The sequence below is a fragment of the Gracilinanus agilis genome, chromosome 3 (assembly GCF_016433145.1).
Source record: "Gracilinanus agilis isolate LMUSP501 chromosome 3, AgileGrace, whole genome shotgun sequence".
NCBI lineage: Eukaryota > Metazoa > Chordata > Mammalia > Didelphimorphia > Didelphidae > Gracilinanus > Gracilinanus agilis.
The window spans coordinates 621,957,788-621,985,462 of record NC_058132.1 but is presented as its reverse complement, the minus strand read 5'-3'; the positions used below and the strand labels follow the sequence as shown (position 1 = coordinate 621,985,462).

At 38.6% G+C, this 27,675-nt stretch overlaps 1 protein-coding gene across 1 annotated transcript in view; it reads left to right on the top strand.

The window, feature by feature from the left end:
* The first annotated feature begins 7,703 nt into the window (after window positions 1–7,703).
* Window positions 7,704–27,675, top strand: part of LOC123241946 (putative serine protease K12H4.7) — a 32,813-nt gene continuing 12,841 nt past the window's right edge. Inside the window, exons 1-4 of the mRNA XM_044669447.1 lie at window positions 7,704–7,795; window positions 9,880–10,112; window positions 10,643–10,781; window positions 25,470–25,584. Of these exons, the coding sequence (XP_044525382.1) occupies window positions 7,704–7,795; window positions 9,880–10,112; window positions 10,643–10,781; window positions 25,470–25,584 (579 nt within the window). The remainder of the gene's footprint in view (window positions 7,796–9,879; window positions 10,113–10,642; window positions 10,782–25,469; window positions 25,585–27,675) is intronic.

The following is a 27,675-nucleotide window of genomic DNA, read 5'->3' as shown; positions in this document are numbered from 1 at the left end:
TACCTTCAATGCTGCGCCCTGTTGTGGGGTTCCTTCGTTCCTCTGGACTCGTTTTTATTTCCCCTTGAGGGGTTCTGTGTGGTTCGGTCAGGAGAGATCGAGCAGCTGCTCCTTACACTGCCGCCATCTTAACCGGAAGTCTTGCAATTCGGTTATATGATTCTTGTTGTCTCCCTCCCTTTTTCCTTCCCCTGTCCAAGAACTGACAAGCAATTCCATTGGGCTATACATATCACTTTACTTTTCTAGATTAGTCTCAATTTCTTTTTCTTTTTCTTTTTTTTTTAATTCTTAGCTTCCATCTTGGACTCAATACTGTGCATTGATTCCAAGGCAGAAGAGTGGTAAGGGCTCGACAATGTAGATTAAGTGACTTGCCCAGGGTCACACAGCTAGAAAGTATCTGAGGACAGATTGAACCCTAGAACTTCCATCTCTAGGTCTGGTCCTCTACTCACTTAGCCACCCAGCTGCCCCTGCCTTTCTGTCTTAAAGTTGTTACTAAGATAGAAAGTAAAGATTAAAAAATAATCATCATAAATTAATTCACTATACACGTAGTCCAAGCCTTCTATAGTTTGTGCAATGTTGGGAGCTATGGGATAGGGATTTCTTTTAAATCTTTGATTTCTTCGGCATAAAGAACTCTCAGTGAGGAAGCTCCCTGGTCTGCCACTGGTCTCTAACTTATGATCTTAGAGAGATCATCTAAGGACCTTATAAAATCCTGGACTTTTTTTGGTGTTATGTTTTTGGCTGTCTGGTGAAACCTATAAGTGAAAGACAGAAAGGGATAATAACCCTGGAAAGGAGAGGTTGCTCAGTGGATAGAGCATCAGACCTGGAGTTAGGAGGTCCTGGATTCAAATCTGACCTCAGACACTTCCTTGCTGCAGAACCTAAATGCAGAAAACAAAACACATAGGTTTGCAAGGAAGATAAATTCTCTTGAGATATAATTATGAAAAAAAAATATTTTTTAAGACTACAAGTTCAGGGACTCCAGGGGATTCTAGTCCAAGCCTTTTTTCATTTTAGAGATTAGATAACTGAAACTCAGAAAAGAGAAATCAACTAAAATTGCAAAGATCTAGATCTGAAAGGCCACTTCACCCACCCCTTTTTGTAATGGATGAATGGGTGGGTTAAGTAACTTGCCTAAGGTAATAAAGGGATTATCTTAGAATTTGAACTGATGGTTCTTGCCTCTCTGGTCCGTCCAACATTTTTTCTGACTCTCCTTTAAGGTGAAAGAGTTGGTAAGCCAGAATGAGACCTCCAAGGCAGGATTCACCTTCTACCTTTCTAGGGCTAACCATTGGTAGTTAAGAGTTGACGCTATGAGGGTACCTTGGCAGGTGGCAAGAAGCAAGTCTCCAAACATGGGGAAATAACCTATAATTATGGTTTCTTTATCTATGACATTCTAAGGTTTACAAAGTGTTTCAGGCTCACGATTTAATCTGCTATTCACACAAACCTGTGAGATAGGAGCTTCAATTATTCCTCTCAGCCTTAGGTCTCTCCCTACTCCAGTCTATCTGTCATTGATACCAAAAGTAATCTTAAATACAAGTCTGACCATCACCATCCACTTCCCAATTCAATAAACTCCAGTGTCTCCCCATTCCCTTCAGGACCAAATAGAAAACTTTCTGGCTTTTAAAGCACTTCAATACCTGACCCCTTCCTCCCTTCCTTTAGTGCTGGTAATAACTCTAAGTCAGAAGGCTAGAAAAACAGAACTTCAATTAGGGAATGGCTGAACAAATTGTGGTATCTGTTGGTGATGGAATACTATTGTGCTCAAAGGAATAATGAACTGGAGGAATTCCATGTGAACTGGAAAGACCTCCAGGAATTGATGCAGAGTGAAAGAAGCAGAACCAGGAGAACCTTATACACTATGGCACAATCGAATGTAATGGACTTCTCTATAGCAGCAATGCAATGATCCAGGACAATTCTGAGGGACTTATGAAAAAGATGCTATCCACATCCAGAGAAAGAACTGTGGGAGCAGAAACACAGAAGAAAAACAACTGCTTGAACTCATGGTTCGATGGGGATATGATTGGGGATAATGACTTTAAACAATCACCCTAGTGCAAATATCAATAATATGGAAATAGGTCTTGATCAATGACACAGGTAAAACCCAGTAGAATTGTGCTTGGCTATGGGAGGGGAGGGAGAGGAAAGAACATGAGTCTTGTAACCATGGAAAAATGTTCCAAATTAATTAATTAAATCAATTTTTTTAAAAAAGGAGGGGGTAGGGAAGAGATGATTAAATCTCTGAGGTCCCTTCCAGCTCAGCACCAGCTCATTTATGTCTGTATGAAACCCTGAAAATTTTGGTATACAACTATCAGTTATTTTTATATCATTTTATATTCATGTGGCTATAATCACTTTACACCTGTATTTCACTTGATCTTTCCAGTACAAGTATGCCCATTTTTCAGATGAAGAGACTGAAGCCTATCCATGGATCATAGTAGCATCATCAGTTTAGAGGAGGGGCATTTTAGAAGTCATTTAATCCAATTGCCTTATCTTTCAAGGGAGGAAAGATGGCACATTGAATTTGTGTGACTTGCCCAAGATTCCACAGCCAGCAGTAAACGGTGAGAGTAAGGGGCAAGAGACCTCACAGAGACCCAGCTTTTTGGTCCCGGGGCCCCGGGGCACTTTGGTTACTCTCCCATTCTTTCCTAGAAAGGAGAGCATGATTAAATTGAGGCTGGCCCTTCCCACTCTCCCTCCCTTCACTCCAGGGTATTGAGTCCCAGAAAGCCTGAAGCCACCAAATTCTCCCATATCGCCCCAGGGGTGGCCTTCCCATTCCTTTCTGCTCTGCCAGTCAAAGGTCGCGTTACCTAGAAGGCACCATACAGGGAGGAGGAGGAGGAGGAGGAGCATAAGGAATAAAGGACATAAATAGGAAGAGTTGTCCCAGAAGAGACTGGCCCGGGATCCCAGAGGTATCTCTTTCTGGCGGGAGCATCGAGGCTCCTTTACCCAAGTGACCATGCTCCGGGCTCCTGCCCAGGCTCGGTGGCTGCTGCTGCTGCTCGTGTCCCTGCTCTTGGCCGCCTCTTCCGAGGGCTTGAAAAGGAATTTCTTCTTTCGCAGTTATCCTCAAGTGAAAGATCATGAGGAGCAGGCGTGGTTTTGGCAAAGACAGGACCATTTTGATATGACGAATAAGAACTTTTGGAGACAGGTAAAAGAACCTAGCGGGGAGGAGGGGGTGGGAATGGCACCCTGGGGTATGGGAACAAATTGGATTATGGAGCTGGTCAGGTACCCAAGAGCATTGCTTGGGCGTGATGGAAGAGAACAAAGAAGGCATATAGTCCAACTATATTTTACTGAGGAGGCATGATAGGATTTGAACTCAGATCTTCTGATTCAAATCTAACCCACTTACCACTGAGATACCCTCCCTCTAGAGTAGAGTGGAAGGGATCCTGTAGGGCTGCTAAAAGATTTCTGGAAGATAAGGAATGATCCCTGGGTTTTATGGTTTTGAGTTCTTTGGGTGGTCGATATTTTGCGGTACCGCTTGAAAGTTCTTGGATCACCTCCTAGTCTCTCTGCGGGACCTTCCCAATTTATTTCAATTTAATTAAATATGCATTTGTTAAGAGCTTTCTTAACAAACTTGTAAGAGCCAAATGGAGTATTAGGAGCTGGAGATTTCTTCTTTTTTTAAAATAACCCCTTCCCTTCCATCTTAGAATCAATACTGTGTATTGCTTCTAAGGCAGAAGAGTAATAAGGACTAGGAAATGAGGGTTAAGAGACTTGCCCAGGGTCACTCAGCCAGGAAACATCTGAGTTCAGATTTGAACCCAGTTCCTCTCAACTCCAGGCTTGGTGCTCTATCCCTGAGTTGCCCCTGATTATTGTTAAATTTTTAGTGTGATTATTCACACTTTGGAAATCAGCAGTCCCCTACAAATGAGGACTTGTTTTGTTATTTTCTTGACTGACTAGTCTTTTTTAGTAATGCATATGAACTTAGTAGAAGTAGAAGAAAAAAGGAAATAATTACTTATTAAGAAGCCATTATGTGGGGGCAGCTGGGTGGCTCTGTGAATTGAGAGCCAGGCCTAGAGACAGGAGGTCCTAGGTTCAAATATTGCCTCAGACACTTCCTAGCTGTGTGACCCTGGGCAAGTTACTTAATCCCCGATTGCCTAGATCTTACCACTATTCTTCTGCCTTGGAGCCAATAGACAGTATTGGCTCCCAGACAGAAGGTAAGGGTTTAAAAAAATAACAAACAAAAAGAACCCACTATGTGCCAGGAACTTGGCTAAATCCTTTTCAAAGATTATGACTTTTTTTTCTTTACCACAACATTATCATTAACTTCTTTTATAATTGAGGGAAACTGAGGTTAAGTGACTTGCCCAGGATCATATAACTAGTGCTTATCTGAGGCTGGATTTGAACTCAGGTATTCCTGACACCAGACTTAGCTCTCTATTCGCAGTACCACCCACTTGCCTCTAAGAGTCATCCTTCCTACACTCACATGATAGCTCTTTAAATTCCTTTGAAACACAGTTCAAGACCTATCTTCTATCTGAAGCATTTCCTGATTATTTTTTCTATTCTTCCACCCAAAACAACCTCGCATGTAGCTTGTATTCTGTATATGTGTATGTATATACACATATCTCTTGATAGAATGTAAACCCCTTGAGGGCAAGCATTGCTTTACTTTTGTCATTGTATTCCAAGCACCTAGCACAGTGTCTGGAACATAGAAGATGCTTAATAAGATTTCCTCCTTGATAGCATGCCACTTAGGTTTTCTCTAGACTAAACGCTCATAGTTCCTTTAACCAGTGCTAGGTTAGCAATGGTCTCCAATTTTCTCCCAATCCCAGTGATTCTCCTGGACTGTCCCAGCTTGGCTAGCCCCTTACCAAACTGAGTCTGCCTGAAAGCTGAACAGAGCAGGATCAATGGAATCTGATGAGGGCAGCAGAGCACAGCAGAGCCACTCCTCGTTCTGCCTCCTGATCCTTTATAAATACAGCATGATAGCACCTTGGTTTTCTTGACCCACTTTTGGTTTGCAATCCTGGGAAACTCATAGATAGCAGTAACTAAAGTTTCCTCCTTTTTTGAGAAGCCCCTCAAGACATTACTGCTACTCTCCACTCCATGGGAGTGAACTGATATTCATTTCCTTTTACTGTGATCAACTTCCTAGCATGAAGGCATTCTTGGAAAGCAGAAATTATAATACTCAAGGTCTTGGGACTGGAGTTAGGAGGTTGTGGGATCTTTCAGAAAGAAAAAAAAATTCTGTTACTGGAAAAAGATCTCAGGGCATCACTTTCACATTCATTTTCATTCTAAAGATCAAAGGATTATAGATTTAGGGTTGGAAGAAAACTTGGAGGTCATCAAACCACTTCATTGAGTTATTTTAAACCCTTACCTTCCATCTTAAAATCAATACTGTGTATTAGTTCCAAGATAGAACAGCAGTAAGGGCTAGGCAATGGGTGTTAAGTGACTAGCCCAGGGTCACACAGCTAGGAAGTGTCTGAGGACAGATTTCAACCCAGACCTGGCTCTCAAACCACTGAGCCACCTAGAAGCTCCCAACCTCATTGATTTTTTTTTTTAAACCCTTACCTTCCCTCTTGGAGTCAATACTATGTATTGGCTCCATGGCAGAAGAGTGTTAAGGGTAGGCAAGTGACTTGCCCAGGGTCACACAGTTGGGAAGTGTCTAAGGTCAGATTTGAACCTAGGACCTTCTGTTTCTAAGCCTGCTCATTGATTTTTACTGATGAAAGGTCCTGAGAACCCAGAGGTCCAGTGATTATGTTATTTCCAATAACCCACCTACACAGTTTGTATCTCATTAAATTGTGAACTCCTTGTGGGCAGGGACTGTTTTTCTCTTTCTTTCAGTGCTTAGCTAGTCCCTGGTTTAGAGTAGGTGCTTAATAAATTCTCTGTGACTTCTTAGGACTGGTTTCTATCACAATAGCTTCTATGTATTAGACAATAAATGCTCATTGAATGAATTTTGAGGCTGCTAGGTGGCATAGTGACTAGAGTCAACTTCGTAGTCTAGGTTGAAAGGCTGAAAAATCCTACCTCAGATATTATATTTTCACTAGCTGTGTATGACCCTGGGCAAGTCTGTTAACCTTGAGACTCAGTAGTCTCTTTTGCTTCTACTTCCCAAAGTTATTGTGAGAATTTAATGAGATAACATACGTAAATCCTTTGCAAGCCTTAAAACACTGTATGGATGCTAGCTATTAAATGAAATTCCTTTCTGTCTGTATAGATGTAGTGTTTTAGATTTAGCTATGCTAGGCTAGTTATTCCAGGGAGGTAAGACCATTGACTACCCAGTTTTTAGTAAGGTTTAATGGAAAGAACACTGGGATGGGTTCTTGCATTGGTAGGAGACCTTTCTCTACTATTTCCTAATACTTCCAAGTAAGAATAGGCCTCTGAGCCTCAGTTTCTTCATCTGTCAGTACTTTTATGGATCTGTACACTTTATTTTGGCACAAAATTTTTATGGCATGCTTTCCATAGGCACAAATAGCAATATATCCATGACTTTCTGTATAATTTCCCCCATGTGCTTCCATTACTCATTGAAAATCTATCTATCTATCTATCTATCTATCTATCTATCTATCTATCTATGTATCTATCTAACATGCTAGAGACTATAGGGAGATAATAACACCCTCTTTGGGGAGTTTTTAAACTTTAATGTGCCATACAAATGTGAGTTATATCATAGCTTATAGTTATATCATAAATGTGAGTTATATCACCATCATCCTTAAATGATCTTATTGCTACTGTATGAATTGGTGCTAGAAAATCTGTTAACCAAACAAAATGTTGTAATTGTCCGATTAAATGTAGCCCCAGCCATTTTACATTGGCATAGCAAGAGCCCCGAACCTGATGTATTCCTAGCAAGAATCTGAAACACTCATAACTAGTCTCCTTGCTAGTCCCTGAAATTGGCATTCTATCTCCTGTTTCTCTCTTGCTCTTTTAGAAGCTGTCTTCTAGCCTCTTCATTTCCACTTAGAATCTATAATTTCTGTCAGGGTTTAATTTCTGGAACATCACCCGCTGTAACCTTTCCTGATGTCTTCCCAAATTATTTTGTATTTACTCATCTATTTCCATATATCCCAAGCTAAGGTAAAGAACTGTTCCTCTCCTCTGAAGATAGTCACTTAATAGGCATGTATTAAATTGAAGAGAAAACAAGAGTTTCAAAGTTGCTAATAATGTCTACAGTATGAATTTCTTTTAAAAATTTACTTCATTTTATTATCTTTTTTTTCTAATCATATTCAGTAAGAATTTGGAGGTCATACCAACTTTATATATAAGATGATATCTCGGGTTGGGAAATGTCCAACTAGCATTTTTAAATCTTAGGTACAGTTATTTGGAATTCACAATTCACATCGCCATAGATTCAAGTGGATTTCAGAAACATTCATCCCGATCTGAAAGTCTACAGAGCCAAACAAAAGAATCTTTCAACTTGATTGAATAATAATCATCTTAAATCCACTCTCTCTCCACAGAGGTATTTTATTTCAGACAAGTTCTATAAATGGGGTGGTCCAGTTTTCTTAATTCTTGGAGGAGAAGGTTCTGCTACTGATTCATGGATGACGGACTCCTGGGTGACATATGCTAGAAGAATGGGAGCCTTATGTGTTTTGTTGGAACATAGGTATTATGGGAAAAGTCTACCGACCAAGTAAGTTGCCATTATTATTGCTATCATTGCTTCTCTGCCTTCCTAGCCTCCACATATTTTCTTCCTTTTGATCTTCTTACAAAATTATGGCAACTGAACAAATACTTAAATTTAAGCTACTTTGATACTTGACAACTTAAATTAATAAAACGAGGAAGGAAGAAGGAATTACCAAGTTTCTACTAGGCACTAGACACTGTAATAAGTGCTGGGAATACAGTAAGAAAAAAGCCAGTCTCTTTCTGCAAGGGGTTTGCAGTCTTGTGGGGAAAGAAAATTTACAAAAAGGAGGCTAAGACAGATGGTATACCAGAGGGTACCCATTATGGGGATTGGATGGGCATGATAATGATAAAGTCAAAACCAAGCAGAGGAGCTGGTGGGAAATGAAAAGAGTTTGTGTGAATTCTTTCTGAGCAACACCATAAAGGAAAACTTTGGAAAGAGATCTTTGGTCTGTCCTCCAACCAGAGGGTCAGGGACAACTGAGGATTTGAGGAATTAAGGTAGTTTTTAAAACTACCACCACCACAACAACTATAGCTAACATTTATATGGAACCGTAAGATCAGTAATATGTTAACTCACTTGATTCTCCCAACAGCATCTGGGCAAGAAAGTGCTGGCAGCACTTGTTACCAATTTCTTCCTGTTTCACCCACCATAGTCCAGCCCAGTTGATCAAACATGACACCCACTTTCTGTCCCCATCCCTACCTGTCTGTATCCACTGCCTTTGCTGAGCCATGCCCTGAATGTAGCCCCTTCCCACCACTACCTCTTAGAATCCCTAACTTCCTCCAAAGAGCCACTTCAGACTTTTTCTGACCCTTGATTCTGAGAGTGGGAGAATCCATTCATCATCCCACCACCACCACCAAAAAATGATCTTTTTTGAATTTAATCATGTGTGCTATGTGTAATGGCACACAGGGCTTCCCTCCCACTCTCTACTTACATAGAATGTCAGTTCTTTGAGATCCAGGATGTTTTAGGGTTTGTCCATTTACCTGGTACCTTGCACGTAATAAGAACTTAATAGATGCTGTGGATTGATGCTGAGAGATTGATATAATTGCTGTCTTTTCAATTCATCTTTATTTTCCTTTTAAATAATTTCTTCTCAAACTCTTGGGAAAATGCCTCTCAGAAGGTTTTCCCAAGCAACACACCTATAGGAGCTTTGAGAAAAGAATTGGGAAGAAGAAATCTATGGAAATTAAGGTCAGAGAGAGCTTAGAGCAAAAGAGGAGCATAAGATTGTGAGAAAAGCAACAGAGAAAACTGAAGTTTAAGAAGGGCTCATTAAACTTTGTTGAAAAGTGTTTGCAGTTATGGATAAGAACAATTTCAGTGAAGTGATGAGAATAAAGGAATCAAACAAAAAGAGTTGCGAGTTCATTGAAATGGCAAAACTGTGAAACTTGGACATGAAGTGGAAACATTTGATAGAATTGCCTCTAGGATATACCTTGATCAGGTTGAATATGGATTTGACAATGAAAGAGTTCTAGAAAAAGTGAAAGTAATAAGAAAAGAGAAATAAGAAAAGGGAAAACAAAACTAAAGACTGAAAGATTGCTGTCAGTTTCCAAGCACTGGCTGGAAAACAGGACTATGGAATTTTTTATCTTTTACAGAATGTTAAGTCTACAAGAAAGGGCAAAAAAATGGGAGGAAAATATTAGTTAACCAATCCATGCAAGACTTGCATGAAAGATAATCCAATTGTTTCATATATAAACTTTTTTAAAAATTTTATTTTTTTCTTGTTATATCTGTCTTCTTAAAATCTTTAATTATACAAGAAAAAATAAGATAATGTCTTCTGTTCTCTTTAGTAATACTTCATTCTCCAAAAAGACTATTGCTGAAATAAGATACTTCCTGCTGCTTCTGTCTTGTGTTTATTCATCACTTCTCATCAGAATGTTTCTCTGCAATTTCTAATGGTCATGCCAAGGTTTGACAGGAATGACACAATTTAAAATAAAAAATGTCCTCCAATTGAGCTGCTATCAAGCATCATTCTAGTCTACTTTAATTGTTATCACAATATTTCTTGTTTATGCTTTAATTTTCAGGGACGTATCTACTGATAATCTTCGCTTCCTCAGTGGTCGACAAGCCTTGCAAGATACTATCAATTTCCAGAGATACCTTCGATGCAAATTAAAATTATTTAGAAACAAGTGGGTTGTTTTTGGTGGTTCTTATGCAGGAAACCTTGCTGCCTGGTTGAGGTTGAAATTTCCTAAGTTGTTTCATTCAGCAGTAGCCTACAGTGCACCTGTCTATATAAAGGCTAATTTTCCCGGTGAGTTCATAGTTAATAAATTTGGAACCACCAGTAGAAGGTAGAGTCCCGTAAAAGAACCAAAATTGTTCATGAGGTTCTTCTGGGAGCTAAGACCAAGATAGATACTCATCTTACAGTGGGTTAAAGAGAGTAGTAAAACCTAGGTTGCTAATTTTTAACAGAAAAAAAAATTAATGGTACCTCAATTCAAAATGAGAAAGTCTCCCTAAGAATTTTATTTCTGATAGGTAATTTTTTAAAATTTCAGTGATCACTAGTGTATTACTTTGAAGCAAGTTATTCATAATGAACATGTTATAAAATATGTTTGTAGCTAAAGACCCAACGCTCTCAAAATAGTCATATTTTCACAAGTTCTCTAAAGTTCCCCAAAACTAGATTTAAGTTTGCTTCTCCACTAACTTCCTGGTGGTTCTTTTTGGGGTTTGGTTTTCGATTCTTTCATTTTTCTATGTTAAAAAGACACAAAAAATGATAATGTTTAATGTGTGGGTTAATGCAATTTGTTAACTTTTTCCATATCCTAGAATACCTGGAAGTTGTCAATGAGGCCTTGCTTAGGTTTGGTGGTTCTGAGTGTGTGGATGCTACACGAAATGCTTCACAAACTTGGATGGAAATGCTTAACGATGAAACCTACTACCCCAACATTACAGAAGATTTTAAGTAAGTGACTTGGTTTTTTTGTGAATTGACTGAGAGATCAGGAAAATGACTTCAATATTAAGGAAGCTGTTTATAAACTGGAAAACTACTACCTTGGCTGTTAAATTGCTCATTTTAAGGAATGTTGCAGTCAAGGCCATCTATGTACATGCAATAAGTAATAGAAGGTTCCTATGAAGTGCTTTGATAAGTCTTATCCACTCAAAATGATCTCCCTCACTGGCCTGTGCTCACCTCTCAAATTCTGATCTTTTGAGGCTCTCCTTTAGATGAAAAGCACTGTTTGCAGAAGTTTATTTATTAATACCCTGGAAGGAAAGACACAATAGTAGAGCCTTTGGATTAATTTATTGGATATTTATATTTCTAAAATGTTTATTAATGTTTTATGCCATCTTTATTTTATCCTGTGTGATTTGCTCTGTCCTTTGGTTAGGAATTCTCCCCCAAGCCATAGCTGTGAAAAGCATCTGATTTGGGGTCTTTTCTAATTCTTTTAATGATGAGATCTTTAATCACATATTCAGATCATAGACTAAAGCTTATGAGACAGCAGGCAGAACCTCTAGGACTTCTCAATTCCTTTGCCTGAGGGCAGAGAAGAGAGGCAGAAAGGATAGGCTTAGATATAGACCATGTTAGGTGGGAAGGGATGCAACATAAATGAGGCTCTAAGAAGAGTAATAAGGATGTGACCTTTGAAAGAAAACAACAAATTCTGGCACACATCTCATTGCCTTTCCCTGGCATAACAGTGGATTTCAAGGCACCAAAGCAATTACATAATGATTGGATAGTGCCAGCCCTCAAAAACTGTCATGTCTCTCTATTTGGTATTTCCAGTGGTCTAGTGAAGCCAAGGGCAGCTAGGTGGTGCAGTGGATAGAGCACTGGGCTTGGAATCAGGAAGATTCATTTTCCCAAGTTCAAATCTAGCCTTAGACACTTTTGATGTATGACCCTGGGCAAGTCAACTTAACTCTGTTGGCCTTGGTTCCTCATCTGTCAAATGAGCTGGAGAAGGAAATGGCAAACTATTCCAGCATCTATGCCAAGAAAACCCCAAATGAGGTCACTCAAGAGTCAGGTCTGACTGAAAAACAACAAAAGAAGACAAAGTTTTCAAAAACCAAGACTATTGAGTTTTATTTGAGATCAAGAAGACTCTAATCTGGAAAGAAGAACGCTGATTTACCAATAGTAGGATTGATGGGGAAAGATGAGGAGGCAGGAGAAAAATCAAACTTGGAGTCAGGAACCCAGAATTTGAGGTTCTCTTTGGACATACATTAGTTGAATGACCCAGAGCAAATCACTAGACTTGTTAATGACTTGGTTTCCTTATTGATGAAAGAGGATTAAGAGCAGCACCTACTTCATGGAGTAGTTATGTGGGAGCAACTAGGTAGCATAGTGGAGAAAAAGCCAAGCCTGGAGATGAGAAGTCTTGGGTTTAAATCTGACCTCAGACATTTCCTGACTATGTGTCCATGGGCAGGTCATTTAATCCTCACTGCCAAGCCCATATCTCTCCTGCCTTGGAACTGGTAAATAGTACTGATTCTAAGACAAGAGACAAGGTTTTAAAAAATACTAGATAATATATATGTAAATTGTTCTGCAAAATCTTAAAGCATTCCATAAGTGTGAGCATTGCTGTACAAAGAGCCTAGGCTAAGTGCACTGAGCTTTTTTCTTGTATTATGGGTTTTGTGCGTTTTTGTTAAAATAGCACAACAGGGGAAGATCATTCGGCCAACTGCCCACAAGTTGTAGGGACCTTGGATCTGAGGAAGAAAGACTAAAAAAATAGATTTCACAGTAGGTGAGATTTTGTGGGAAAGGGTTCTTCCAAAACCTTGCCTGGGTATTCAGAATAGCTTTCCTTTGAGCTAAACTGACCTCCTTGTTCTTCCCCTAAAGCAGCATTCTATTTCCCACCTATTTGAACCCTTTGTACTGGTTGCTATTCATTCCAGATCTATATTCAACGCATCATAGATTTTGAAATAGAAGAGACCTCAGAGGATACCAGGTTCAACTTCCTAATTTTATAGATAAGGAATATAGATAAGGTCCAGAGAAGCTAAATTACTTTCTCATATAGTATCAGAGGTGGGTTTTGAACACATGTCCTCTGACCCTGGAATCAGTGATTTTACCATTATATCATGTTTCCCAAACCATGCCCTTCTTTCCCCTCTTTCTCTGAGGCCCAATCTTATACAGCTAGAAAAAAAGTAGAGTTAGATTCAGACCTAGATCATCAGACTCCAAATCCATTGTTCTCTCTTTCCTGTGATGCCAGCATCTCACCTCTACATCTTCGAATTCCTGACATCCTCTTCATGCACTTCCTCCTATAAGAAGCTTTTCTTAATTCCCCTAAATGTAACTGCTCTCTCTCTCTCTCTCTCTCTCTCTCTCTCTCTCTCTCAAAAAGTAATTAAATAATTTTATTTCCTCCCAATTACATGTAAAACAGTTTTTAACATTCATTTTTTAAAAATGTTGACTTCCAAATTATCTCCCTCCTTCCCACCCTTTCTTCGTCCTCTTCCTTGAGATACTAAGCAATCTGATATAGATTTTACATGTGCAATCATGTAAAACATTTTTTTATATTAATCATTTTGTGGAATAGATCTCAAATGAGGAGGATGAGAAGTAGAAGGACAAGGAGAAGAAAGAGGAGGAGGAGGAAAAGGGGGAGGAAGGAAAAGGAAGAAGGAGGAGGGGAAAGAGGAGGAAAAGGAAGAAAAAGAAGAGGAAGACAAGGAAAAGAAGGAGGAGGAAAAAGGGGAGGAGAAGGAAAGGGAAAAAAGAGGAGGAGAAAGAGAAGGAAAAGGAGGAGGAGAAGGAGGAGGGGAAAGAGGAGGAAGAAGAAGAAAAAGAAGAGGAAGAAGATGAAGACAAAGAAGGAAAAGAAGGAGGAGGAGGAGGAAAAGGGGGAGGAAGGAAAAGGAAAAAGAGAGGGAGGAGGAGCAGAAGAAGGAGGGGAAAGAGGAGGAGGAGGGGAAGGAGGAGGAAGAAGCTGAAGACAAAGAAGGAGAAGGAGGAAGAGGAGGAAAAAGGAGGAGGAGAAAGAGAAGGAGAAGGAGGAGCAGAAGGAGGAGGGGAAAGAGGAGGAAGAAGAAGAAGAAGAAGAGGAACACAAAGGAAGACGAGAAGGAGGAGGAGAAGGACAAAGACAAGAAGGAAGAGGAGGAAAAGGGGAGGAGAAGGAAAAGAAAAAGAGAAGGAGGAGAAAGAGAAGGAGAAGGAGTGGGGAAAGAGGAGGAGGGAAAAGAGGAAGAGGAGGGAAAGGAGGAGGAAGANAGAAGAAGAAGAAGAAGAGGAACACAAAGGAAGACGAGAAGGAGGAGGAGAAGGACAAAGACAAGAAGGAAGAGGAGGAAAAGGGGAGGAGAAGGAAAAGAAAAAGAGAAGGAGGAGAAAGAGAAGGAGAAGGAGTGGGGAAAGAGGAGGAGGGAAAAGAGGAAGAGGAGGGAAAGGAGGAGGAAGAAGAAAAAGAAGAGGAAGACAAAGAAAGAGGAGAAGAGGAAGGAGGAAGAAGAGGAGGAAGAGGAGAACAAGAAATAGAGGACGTTTTGGTCTACATTCAGATTCCTGTCAGTTTTTTCTCTGGAAGTGGAGGGCATTTTTTATCCTGAGTTTCTAGGAATGAGCAATCTCACTTTGTAGGCTCTGTCCTCTTAAGAAAATATAAGGTCCCTGAGGGCACGGAGCTTTTCCATCTTTGTCTTCCTAGCACTCGCCTAGCACAGTGCTTTGTATGTAATAGGTTTGTGGCTTCGTTTCAGTTGCTGGAAGAGGAAGCCTCTTCTTGCTTAGTTATAGACACAGAAACTCTGCATTCATTTGGTCCGTTGGCTCCCCAATTCATTTCCGAGAACGTTAGTAGATTGACCAGCAGGGGGTGCCATCCCCTTGTTTTCAAATCCTGGGTGACTGGAGGATTCACCGAGTTAACAATTACGAAGGAAGTTTTTGGTCTCCTTAGTCCTCCGAGAATGCCCCTGGCTCTACGGAGATGAAGCAATGATTTAATCAGAGTGCGGCTGTCATATCCCTGGGTCAGCATCTCCCTCTTCTAGATTTCTCTTTGTGCTTCTCCTAATACTATCGTTTCTCGGAAGGGGAGAGGATTGCTTTGGAGTCAGAGAATGCTGCCTGTAGCACTACACTTACTTTTAAAGTCTTAGCCAAGTCGCTTAACTTCTGGATGTCAGTTTGGTTGTTTTTACCTTATCTGTAAGATGAGAAGGTCCGACTTTAAACCTACGAGCCTATGAAATAGTCCTCTTCCATTACAAGCAGGAAAAAGTGAGGCAAACACTATTGAACCACGTATTCGTTTTCCAGTGCTGAAAAAGCAGCTCAAAACGAATGGTTTGTTTTGGGGGAATTCCCAGCAAAAGCCGATGATGGAAGCTCCGTTAATAATGCATAGACCATTAGCTTTATAGAATCCATTTTACATATGAAGAAACTGAGGTCTTGAAGTGTGAATGTCTTTCCCAAGATCCTACAAGTTAGTGGTAGTAGAGTCAAAATTCAAACCTAAGTCCTCTCTGTCTTTTCCTTATAGTTCATCCTGCCTCTTGTTTTTGCTAGTTAGTGCCCTCAAGTTTTTATACTGCCTGACAGAATGAGAGCTTTTAAAATAAGCATTGGGGACTGATAGGCAGCTCAAGAGAATTGAGAGTGGGAAGGACCTGGGTTCAAATGTGACCGCAGGTACTTGTGTGACCCTGGGCAAGTCACTTAACCCCCCATTGCATAGCCCTTACTGCTCTTCTGCCTTGGAAACAATACACAGTTGATTCTAAGAGGGAAGGGAAGGGTTAAAAAAAAAAAGAACAAGCTTAAATAAAAGCAACAACTAACATTTATATATAAGTGCTTTAAGATTTACAAACACTTTACATCTCTATCTCAGTTCATCTTCACAACAACCCAGGACAGTAGGTGTGATTATTATTCCATTTTATAGATAGAGAAAAAGAGGCTAAGGACTTGCCCAGTCACATTGCTAATGTCTCTGAAGGAAGGATTTGAACACAGTTCTTCTAGACTCCTAGTCCAATTGCAGTCAGTAGATGATAAAAATAAGTCTTGAAACTTGAGTTCGTAGTCACACAGCTTGAACCAGAGTTTCCTGAATCTTAGCTCATTGGATTGCTGGATCTTGCCTGCCCCCATGTGCCATGTTTAAAAGATGCTTTTGACTTCTTATCCCTGATCTTTACTCTGCTGTCTGCCTGTCACTTTCACTCACTTTTCTAATTTCCCTACAACATCCCCTAAATGGAGGTGAGCCATCCATATTCTCACTCTTGATTCTCCATATGACCAGTGCCAAATAAAAGTCATAATTTAAGAACTTTAAAGGCTCATAGAGATCATTCAGTCCAATTCCCTTATTTTATAACATGTAGAATCAAAGATTAAAACTAGCAAGGGCCCCTGTTTAGCTAAATTCTTGCCGCTTCCCAACTTTGGCAGATGAGGGAATGGACACCCAGGGATTTTGCCATGACCCTACAGTATACAAGTACAAGAATCAGGATCCTGAAGCCAATTCTTCCTAGTTCCAAATTCCGCTACACCATGCAATCTCTAAACCTGTGCAGAAAAAGCTCCCTTCCAATGCCCCCCAATCGAAATATCTTTGCAAGAGTCCTTTCCAAAGGGGAATACTGGCATGGTGCTGAGCTCTGAGCTTGCAAGTAATTCAGGAACAGGAGCATGTACTGAAAACGTGCATTATTAAAGCAGTCTATACCTGAGCTTCAAGAATTCATGCTTTTTATAACCTGTTATGATGAAAAGAGTAGCAAATAGAATTTCACTTGAGAATTCAAAGGAAAACCTTAATTAAACCAGCACTATGACCCTAAACTAAACTAACTAAAATGTTTTAGAAACAATAATCCATTTATAGGCTTGCAATGAAAATTATTTGAAAAATCATTTTATGATACGAAGAAACCTGTATCAGAGATGGCACATATTTACAGTCAGATTTATGTTAAAAGTCATTGGCTTTTGAAGTTTAACTTTTAAAGACTCATTTCTGGAGAAGCTGATTTGTTCTTTTTCATGGCTATGCTGAGAGCTGCTAAATCATTTTTCCATAGTTACTCACGATTCACTCAAAACTAAGGCTTATTTTGGAAGTTCTAAGATTACTGCCTTAATGGAGCCAATCAGGTTTGGTACATTATGTCCTCAGATTGTAGACTGTAAAGAGACATACAGAAATTGTCCTCATCTTAAACAACTTGCTTTTTTTATCCTGTTTTGTTTTTTAAACTTAGTTGAGTGGCCCCCTCTTCCTGTCTCCAAAACTTCAATATCAAGTCATTGAAGCTCTCCTGGTTGATATTGGTTACCTCATTACAAAATTCCACGTTTTCAGAGTTTTGACTCGATGACATTGTCTTTGCTCTTGGGGGGTGTACCCACTTCTCCCAACAGAACTTATGACCTGCCCTTGGTCAATTTGCATCAACTAAGGCATTAGAAAATTGCTTTTCTTTTCACATTGTTAGTTGGGACAAAGGGCCTGGTTAACATTTTCATTTTATTCTGTACTCGTTTATCCTCAGGCTAACCATGATGGCACCATTATTTTCTGCTTAAATATCTACAAAATGTAAGATTCTAAGATGCAGATGGAAAATTGGGTTGGGGTCAATTCTCAGCTCTATTTCACCTCATATGAAACAGTCAGTCCTAGGATTCTACGTATTTTTTCCTCTAATCTTTTTTAAAAAACTATTTGATCTCTATTAAGCCAGCAAGTTCTTAAGCTAGTTATAGAAGTGAAGAATCTAAAGACTTCTATTACCTTTTATACTGACTATGGAATTATTCCAGGGCACATTTTCTCGTTAAAAAAAAAAAAAGCTAATATTCAGTGAAGTTTCTAAAAAATAATGCATTTTTTATTTTGATATTCAATTAATTTTGATATTCAATTAATTTTTAATTTTAATTCACATGAAAAATAATTCAATTATTTTGATAATTCGATTAAATAATTCAATAAATGTGTTTTGATATTTGGTATTTTGGTGTACCATTTTAGTTTAGAAATTCTTCTAGAGTTGATTGATTTGGGTCCAAATAAGTCAAGTCAATGCAGTAGCCCTGCATAACAGTTCTTATTTTCCTTGAGTTTTCCTTCATTTTTGAGAGCTTTAACTCTTTTCCTTTCCCTTCTCTACATCTTGACTACTGCAGTGATATATAGAATATCCTTGACATTGGAAGGTCTGAGAAGTTTGTACTTCCATTACACAATGAGGAATTATCCAAAATTATTGAACAAGAATGACCTGATGATAGCTATATGTTAGGAAGATTAATAGAATGAAGTGGGAGAGAGACAGGAAATGAAATGGGTAATCATTGCGAGTAGTACTTGTGAGTGGTAATAAGGTCTGGACCCAAGTGCTTGTCAAGAGAAATGGAAAGAGGGGGATCAAATTCAAAAGATATTGTACAGGAAGAAGGAAGACCTTGCAGTGACTGAATATGGAAGAGGAAAGAATAAGAGATTCTGAATCCTGGGTAATGTGAAGATGGGATTAACTTTCCCCCTGCCCATTTTTAGATTTAATCACCAATTAATGTGAAGATGGGATTAACTTTCCCCCTGCCCATTTTTAGATTTAATCACCAAAAGTGTGGGGTGGTACACTTTTTGGTGATTAAATCTAAAAATGGGCAGGGGGAGAATTCTATTTTCACTGTGACTGGAACATGGCAAAACCATCCAAAGCAAAAGGAATGTAGCAAGGAGGCAAAGGTAGTATGGAAATAGGCGAAGAAAGAGACAGAAATAGGGAGAGATGGAGAGAGACAGAGATGGAGAAAGAAAGACAGAAAGAGAGAGAAAGAGACAGAAGAGTTTCGAACATTTTTAATTTGAGCTACAGACGAGCTGTATAGGTAGAGAACACTAGTGTCCTACTATAAATCTATAAATATGTAATAGATTTGTGGAGGTCTTGTGGTCAAAAGAAAGGTCAGGACTGGAGATTTTTCAAAGCAGGTGAGAATTTCACCTGTGGGGTTTGAAGGAGTTTTGAATTGATTCAATTGTCTTTCTTGCTTAAGCTTATGGATTTGTAGTGAAAGCACTTTCTGAGTTCTCAAGTGCTGTGAAGACTATTCTTAGTCATAGTAGCACTTAATGAATCAAATTGCTTTTCTTTCTATCTACTATTCAGTCCAGGATTCATTTGTGAAAAATATGAAATCTTGCTTGAATTTCATTGAAGTCCCAGATTTCAAATCTGCTTTTGAAGAGTAAAGCTCACCATGGCTAGAAGTTTGGTTTCTGGGACTTACCCTCCTTTGCAAACATTTGTTTTTGTTCTAGTTGAATTAATTTCCTTTGTAGGAATAATAGGTTTCAGCATCATGACTTTGCAACCAGATAAATAAGATCTAAAGTCTCAGTAAGTCTAAGATGTCACAGACTGCTACTGTATTTTTTTTTTAAACCCTTGTACTTCTGTGTATTGTCTCATAGGTGGAAGATTGGTAAGGGTGGGCAATGGGGGTCAAGTGACTTGCCCAGGGTCACACAGCTGGGAAGTGGCTGAGGCTAGGTTTGAACCTAGGACCTCCTGTCTCTAGGCCTGACTCTCACTCCACTGAGCTACCCAGCTGCCCCTACTGTATTTTTTTTTAACAATTAGTTGCAATTTAATTGAAATGTTTAGACAGAGACTGAAAGGCTAATCTTTATCCCATCCTGAGCTTCTGATATAACTTACTATTTGAGTATAATGGATCATAGAACATAAAGAAGTGTCTATATAATACACACACACACACATTTTACATGACCTCATTTTACATGAACTCAACACACTGGAATTTAGGTATAGGTGATTGGCAATCAAAAAGAAAGTTAGAAAAATATGTAAAATAAAAATTTTTGATTACATTCTAAGTCCACACCATTTTCCCAAGTGGCATAAAGTCTCACAGCAGTTTGCCCATTTGTGCTCATTCTCACTCTGAGAATTACTAGTGTGAGTCATTACATTATTTTGTGCCAAACATTCGCTCCTATATCAGTTGTTGTTGGGAGTTTTTATTTGTAAAAAGTCATGTCCATATCAGAACAGTGCTTCTCTTTGTTTCATTAATGGTATTTAGTTATTAATAATAGCCCCAAAGTATGAGTGAGAATAGTGATGCTGGTACTTCTGATAAGCCTAAGAAAGTGCCTAGGTATGTTCTTAGAAGAAATACTTAGTAAGTAAAATATATGTTTATTTTAGATATTTATTTTTTATGTATTTATTTATTAAATAGCCATTTATTTATATGTATTTATTATACATTTTATTTATTTAATATTATTTAAATGCTGCTTTTCATGATTTTCAACTTATGCAAATGGTCTTGGAATGTATTGGTTGCATAAAACACGGTTTTATTTTATATAATATTGTATCTCTATTCCCATATATAGACACCACTTAATAGAATCATAATACTTTAGAGCAGAAAAGAATCTAAGAGATCACCCAAGAATGTGTGCACACCCAAGAGAGATAGTGCTGGATGCATACTAGCTGGATAGTCCAGAGGAAGTCATTCCATGCCTCTCTCTGTGCCTCCATTCCCTTATCTGTACCTGAATTGCCTAACTCATACAAAGAATTGGTTATAAGGCTCCAATGAAAAATGTTATCAGGTTCTTTGCAAACTTTAAAGTGAGATAGGGTTCCATGCTATTAACCAGGAATAACTAATAGCATTTATGTGGTACTTTAAAGTGTATAGAAGGTATCTACCAGAAAACAAGGTGACTAAGTCCTGAGAGTAATTGGTATTATTCCTAAAAAGAAGGTTCTGGGAGGGACTCACCAATGGGAGAAGGGACCCACAAGACTAGAGTAGGGGGCAGCTGAGAGGCAGTTGTCAGCATGATAGCTATCTTCAAGTACTTTAGAGGCTGCCACATAGAAACAGAATTCAACTTGGTCTATTTGACCCCAGAAGGCAGAAGAAAAAGCAGTTTTGGAAGTGGCAACAAGACCAAGGTAGGCTCAAAATCAGGAAAATCTCCCTAACAATTAGAGATATCTCAAAGTGGAAAGAGTTGCCTTGGAAGAGGGAGAAGATGAATTTCCACACCTGTGAGGTTTTTAAGCAAAAGCTAGATGGTAATATGTCAGATAAGTTCTAGCAATTACTCTTTCTGGTGTCCTTTGAGGTCTTTTGAAATTCAATGAGTCTGTGATCAGTGGGTAAGGATATTATATAAAGGAAATTCAAGTAGGAGAATATGAAAGAAGAAAAAGGAGTTGATGAGAGAGAAAAGATGAAATTGATCCTTTGGGTCCCTCCCCTAGATTGATTTTTCTAAAAAAGAAATAATATATTTAAAGCCCTTTGTAAATCTTAATATGTTATGTAAATGTCAACTGCCATTATCTTTATTTTCTTGTTATTTGTATATTATTTTGGAAAAAGGAAGAAGAAAAGAAAGAGGAAGCATTTTGTTAGTAGAAGCAGTCTGAGCCTGGAAATTAGGAGGCCCGGACTTCATGAAACATTGCCAGGGAATGGAAAAGTTTGTCTTTTCTGGGTCATCTATCTGCTCTTCCTTCCTACACTCTATAATAGCTCCTTCTTCCCAATGGCTATCAAAATCTGATACTAGCGAGGTCTCAAGAGGCTTTGTCAAGAAAATGTAGCAGGAAGGCAGGTATGAACAAATGTTTTAAAGATTTGAAATAGTATTCTGTGTTTAGTTTTGTTTTAAAATAAGGATTAGTAAATTTCTAGACATTGTTTTAGAGAGTAAGCAGCCATCTAGGATGTGTAACAAATTCAAGAACATTCTCATCTGTGATCTCTCTTCTCTGAAGTTATTGACAACAGGTGGTAGCTTACTTAGTTTTTCTATCGTGTCAAAAGTATTGACTAAGTTCTTGATCATCAAACTTCTTAGATAATATGAATGGAGTATGGTACAGGTAAAGGGCTGACCTTAGAGTCAAGAAGACCTGGGTTCAAGATATATCTCTGACACATTAGCTGTGTGACCATATACAAGTGACCTAACCTCTTAGTGCCCTGACACCAGTCTGAGAGCATAATTTATATACATATGCCAGTCTGCTGCATCAGTGGAAGGAATGTCCATACTAGGAACTTCAAATTCCAAAGAAACTGGAAATCTGTTCCAAGAAACAAACAAAAAAAAGATGACAGCAAATCACTTGGGTACTTTTCAGAAAATGAAAACTTATAACAGGAAGTAATCAGAAAACTTTCAAATAATAAAACTATTTTTTGTCACTCTCTTCGGAGCAGTAAGAACAAGTGAAATTCTGAGATGGGAAATCACGGTGAAATGAAAATAATGATCAATAGTGCCTGCTTTAGTTTCACCCAGTCAATTATTTCTCTCTCTTTTTTTTTTTTAAACCCTTACCTTCTGTCTTAGAATCAGTACTGTGTATTGGTTCCAAGGCAGAAGAGTGGTAAGGGTAGGCAGTGGGGGTTAAGTGACTTGCCCAGGGTCACACAGCTAGGATGTGTCTGAGCCCCAATTTGAACCCAGGTCCTCCTGACTCTAGGCTTGGTGCTCTATCCATTGCTTTCTAGCTGCCCCTCAATTAATTCTTTAAAGAAATGGCACACTTGGTGTTCATGAGGTATGAAATACAGCCATTTCCTGCATGTAGAATTCTAGCTGGCTGATGAAATGGCATTATGATCCTGCTGACCACATTTGATGGAGGAATTTAAGTGTTAGATGATGATAACACAATTATGGCTAATACTTTAAACTTGGGTTATAGATGCATTTCTTAGTCTGACCAATGGGATATACAGAGTGTTCTGGGTTCAGGGAAGATGCTGTAAAAGCTTGCTAAGCTCTTTTCATGGCTACTTTGTTCCTTTGGTGTCCACCTGCCACCCAACTCTCACCTGTGGCATGTACAACAACCACGCCCTGGCAAACCATCTTGGCAGGTGGGTTAAACCAAGTTGAGGGCAACCAATAGACCTCGTACCCATTGGCGATTGGGGGGGGGGGGTCTACCCCAGGCAAAGGAAGACTTCCCCTATCAGAGGAGGTGGATGAGAAAAATTTGTTCCCATGTCTGTGAAAGCTGCTGAAGCAGGTGCTGTGGAGTGCTCAGAGCTTGGTCAGACATCGAAGACACCAAGGTGTATCTTCATCACATTCCATCTCAAGCCATTGCCAGTCCTCCTGGCTTTTGTCTTGCCACTAGACTTAACTCTGGAAAAGAGAGCAAGGCTGATTTTGTACAACTCTGCCTCACTTAAATCCAATTCATGCCCAAACAAGGCTCCCTGGGATGTCATTGGTCTTTGAAAACTAAGGATGAACTGACCAAGAAGGCAGGGAAAAAAATCAGATTCCCAGAGAAACACTTAGTCATTTCTCTGTCTGGAAAAAGGGCAGTATGTTAGAGGAGATATATTGAGGATTAGCCTCTTGTAAAGCTCCCAGCTGCTAGAGCCTTATTCTGGAAGGTTCCCTTCCATCTACTCTGTATAAACATATTTGCTTATTTATTTGCATGTTCTCTCTCCAATTAGAATTTTAAGCTGCCTGAGGACAGGAACAGTTTTTGTCTTTCTTTGTAAATCCAATACCTGCACAGTTTGTGACACATAGTAAGTGCTAAATAAATATTTGCTGACTGATGATTTTGGAAAGATTATTTCTGTATTTTGTATATACGTGCCTTGCATTTTGCATGTTTTCTGGACTGATTAAATTACACATTAGATTGTGACCTCCTTGAAGATAAGGGCTTTCTTTAAAAGACTTTGCCTTTCCTTTTATGCCCAGCTCTTAGTACAGTGCCTGGAACAAGATATTCTTATTGACTGACTGACTGTTTATAGTCATATATACATTGCAATAAAACATAAAATTCCTGCTAAATGCAATGACAGGAAATCCCAAATGACCGCAAGAACAGACAAAAATTAAAGGAGCAATTAAAGAACCAGAAAGCCTTAGTGAAAGGTTGAAAATAATCAGTATTATTCCAGGAATCTTAAAAGCAGGCAGCCAATGACAATCCATAGTTTAGCAGGAATCTTGAAAGTGAAGAAGATTGAGGTATATAAGGTTTCTGACCATGTCAGAGACCCAAAGAGAAATAGTGATGAATGATGACGAAGATTGTGGCATTTTTAGAAATGGCCACCATTTAAAAAAATTATTTAACCTTTTCTTTCTCTTAGCAAGAGCTCTAAAGGCTGTAAAGGTAAGAGCTAGGCAAATAGGGTTAAGTGACTTGCCTAGAGTCACACACAGTTAGGAAGTGTATGAGGGCCAGATTTGAAATGGCCACCATTTTTGTGTGTTTTATCTTTATTTTATTTTAATAACAAATTTCCACATAAATGTTCTAAAGTCATATGATTCATGTTGTCTCCCTTCCTTCCTCCCTCCCCCTTCTTGGAGTTGACAAGCAATCCAATCTGGGTTATACATGTATTACCACACAAAACACATTTCCATATCATTCATTTTTGTAAGTGAATAACCTTATAAAACCAAAACCCCAAATCATATGCCTAAATAAACAGGTGATAAATCATACGTCTTCATCTGCATTTCTACTCCAACAGTTCTTTCTCTAATGGTAGATAGCATTTTTTTCATAAGTCCTCAGAATTGTCCTGGATCATTTTATTGCTGTTAGTAGCAAAGTCTATCATATTTCATTGTTCCACAATATTTCAGTTACTGTGTACAATGTTCTCCTAGTTCTGCTTATTTCACTCTGCAACAGTTCATGTAGGTCTTTCCAGTTGTTTCTGAAATCCTCTAGTTCATCCATCATTCCTTACAACATAATAGTATTCCATCACCATCATATACCACATTTTGTTCAGCCATTCCCCAGTTGAGGAACATCCCTTTAGTTTCCAATACTTTGCTACTACAAAAAGCGCGGCTATAAATATTTTTGTAAAAATAGACCCTTTCCCATTTTTAAAAAATCTCTTTGGGATACAGACCTAGTAGTGGTATTTCTGGATCAAAGGATATGCATTCTTTTATAGCAATAGCCGCCATTTTCAACATGACTTCAATACTATGTGTATAAATGTCTATTAAAAAAATAATCAGTTCAGAAAAGTTATCATCAAACTTTTATTCTTTGGGTTTCTGAGAGCTGACAAAGCTCCACACCAACCTGGCTAGTTCAATCTCTTTTTCTCATCCTTAAATGCTTGGTGACCATTCATAAATGTGAAATAACATGTTCAAAATATTTTTCCTGAAATTCAGATTTAAGAAACAGTTGTGTGGTATTTGTATTTATAATTGATCTGCAGTCAGGTTACCCAAGGTCACACAGGTACTAGTTAGCATAGCTAGGATTCAAACAGTGGTTTCCACTATGCTCAGCTTTAAAAATCTTCCTGGGGCCCTTCATTTTTTTTATTTATGAAATGAGGTCTTTGGACTTTTTTAAGGTACTATCATAGGCTTTGACCATCTATGATTCTAATGTAAAATCAATGAAATTAAAGTAACATTTCTATAATAATTTTAAAAATTTAAGTTATTTAGTAGTTATGTTCCATCCAATGTCACCCATTTTAGGATTGTAATATAAAGTGTGGTCCCTGTTTCATTTCCCACAGATTATGTGAACCTTTAGATATTAATGGGGTATATGAAAAGACCTTTTTCGTGGATACTCTACTAAATCCGATTGCGGAAATTGTTCAATACAATAGAGAAAGACCTTTCCATGAGGTAAGAGAAGAGAATGCAATGTCAAGTAGGGAAATAACAAATTGTGACAAATAGAAAGGGGGAATGGAATCATACTTGTGCAAATACACAGGTGTGGGGTGTTTTAAAATTAAATTAATCATTGTTTCCAGTCCAGTCCTGAAAGCCATTATTAGAATAGAACTGGTCCAGACTCAAGGATGAGAACATATCTGTTAACAAAATTATCTTCTACATCAGTGGTTCCCAAACTTTTGGCCTTCCACCCTCTTTCCAGAAAAAAATATTGCTTAGCCCCCTTGAATTTATTTTTTTTTAATTTTAATAACAATTAATAGGAAAGATAAATGCACCTGTGGCCATCATTGCCTTCCTGGATCGCTGCAGCACCCATCAGGGGGCGGTAGCTCCCACTTTGGGAATCACTGTTCTACATCCTGTAATCAAACCTTATTTTTTTTCTTACTCATCTTTTAGAAATAAATAAATTATTGCAAAATATGCCACAAAGTGTTCATAAGACTATCAAAGTGTAATTTATCTCCCTGGAACCCTTGTTTTCAGAAACTCCCTCAAAATGGTTTTGAATGCTTTAGAATGGTTGTTTTAGAACTTAGACTTGACCTGAATTCAAATTGTCTAGTTCTTTTCCCCTTATTGCAAAATTCACAACCAGTGTTTCTCTTCCTAAGCAACTTCTATAATAGCAATTATATATAGAAAATGGAAAATAATTCAATTTTAGTCTTCTGAGAGCTAATTTCAAGTGGAGGTGAACTTTAAAAACTTTTAAAATATCTCTGGGATTTAAGCACTTTTTAATGAATATTTGAATAAAAGGAATCTACTACATTTATCAGGCTTTAGCAGTTTCCACCAGACCACAGATCATGCAAAGGTTTAGAAATGGGGAAAAAAAATTAAAGAAGAAATTTTCATTTAAAAACCTTAGTACAACTGGAAAAAATAGCAGCCCCTTTGAGAAAATGGGAAGATCAGATTTCCTGAGAAATTATAAAGCAGGTTGCATAACTACAAGGACTGATGTGTTCAATCAAGGCAGCCTGACCCACAGAGAGCTCTTATCTTACTCATTCTCCCACAGGATCAGGGCGTCAAACTGCCTTGGAGATTGGGGCAGAGTAAGGTTATTTGCTGTTGAAGGTCAGAGACTTGACTTTTGGTGTGAACCAGTGGGTGAACGATGGATATAGAGTGACATAACAGGAATATTTATCCCAAGTTTTCCCAAGGGGCTAGCTGCCTAGGTTTTTCTCCTTCCCCCAGGCTATGTCTCAGAGATTAGATTGGAACTCTGGCCAAGGGAAAATATCTTACTCCCTGATATAAAATCTTGCAAGAGTCCCAAATTGAACTGTAAGACAAAGCAAAGTTTCCTCGAGAAACATAGCATCTTAATGCCAAATGTATATATATATGCCAAATTTCCTGCTAAAATAGCTTATGATTAAAAAATAAAGGTTTTGAACCATTTGGGAGCATGGACCCTTTGGTGGTCAGGTGAAACCTATGAACTCCTCAGAAAAAGGTTTGTAAATGCACCAAATAAAATATATAAAATTACAAAGGAAACAAACTATATGGAAAAATTGTGTGTGTGTGTGTGTGTGTGTGTGTGTGTGTGTGTGTGTGTCTGTCTGTCTGTCTGTCTGTCTGTCTGTCTTACCTTCTGTCTTAAAATCAATACAGTGGGGGGCAGGTAAGTGGCTCAGTGGATTGAGAGCCAGGCTCAGAGACAGGAGGTCCTGGATTCAAATATGGCCTGAGATACTTCCTGGTTGGGTGACCCTGGGCAAGTCACTTACCCCCTTCCCCCCCCCCCCATTGCCTAGCCCTCCTAAGCTTCTGCCTTAGAACCAATACTGTGTATCTTTTCCAAGGCAGAAGATCAGTAAGGGTTAAGTAACGGGAGCTAAGGGACTTGCCCAAGATCACTGGACTTTTCAACCTCAAATCTATATAGTGTTCTAATAAGGCTCATACAAGCTAAGCATTTAATAAATGCTGGACAAATTATTGAATTGAAAGACATGAATGATATAATTTTGTTTTTTTAAAAGTTGTTTCAGACATTGACCTCCAGGCCAAGTG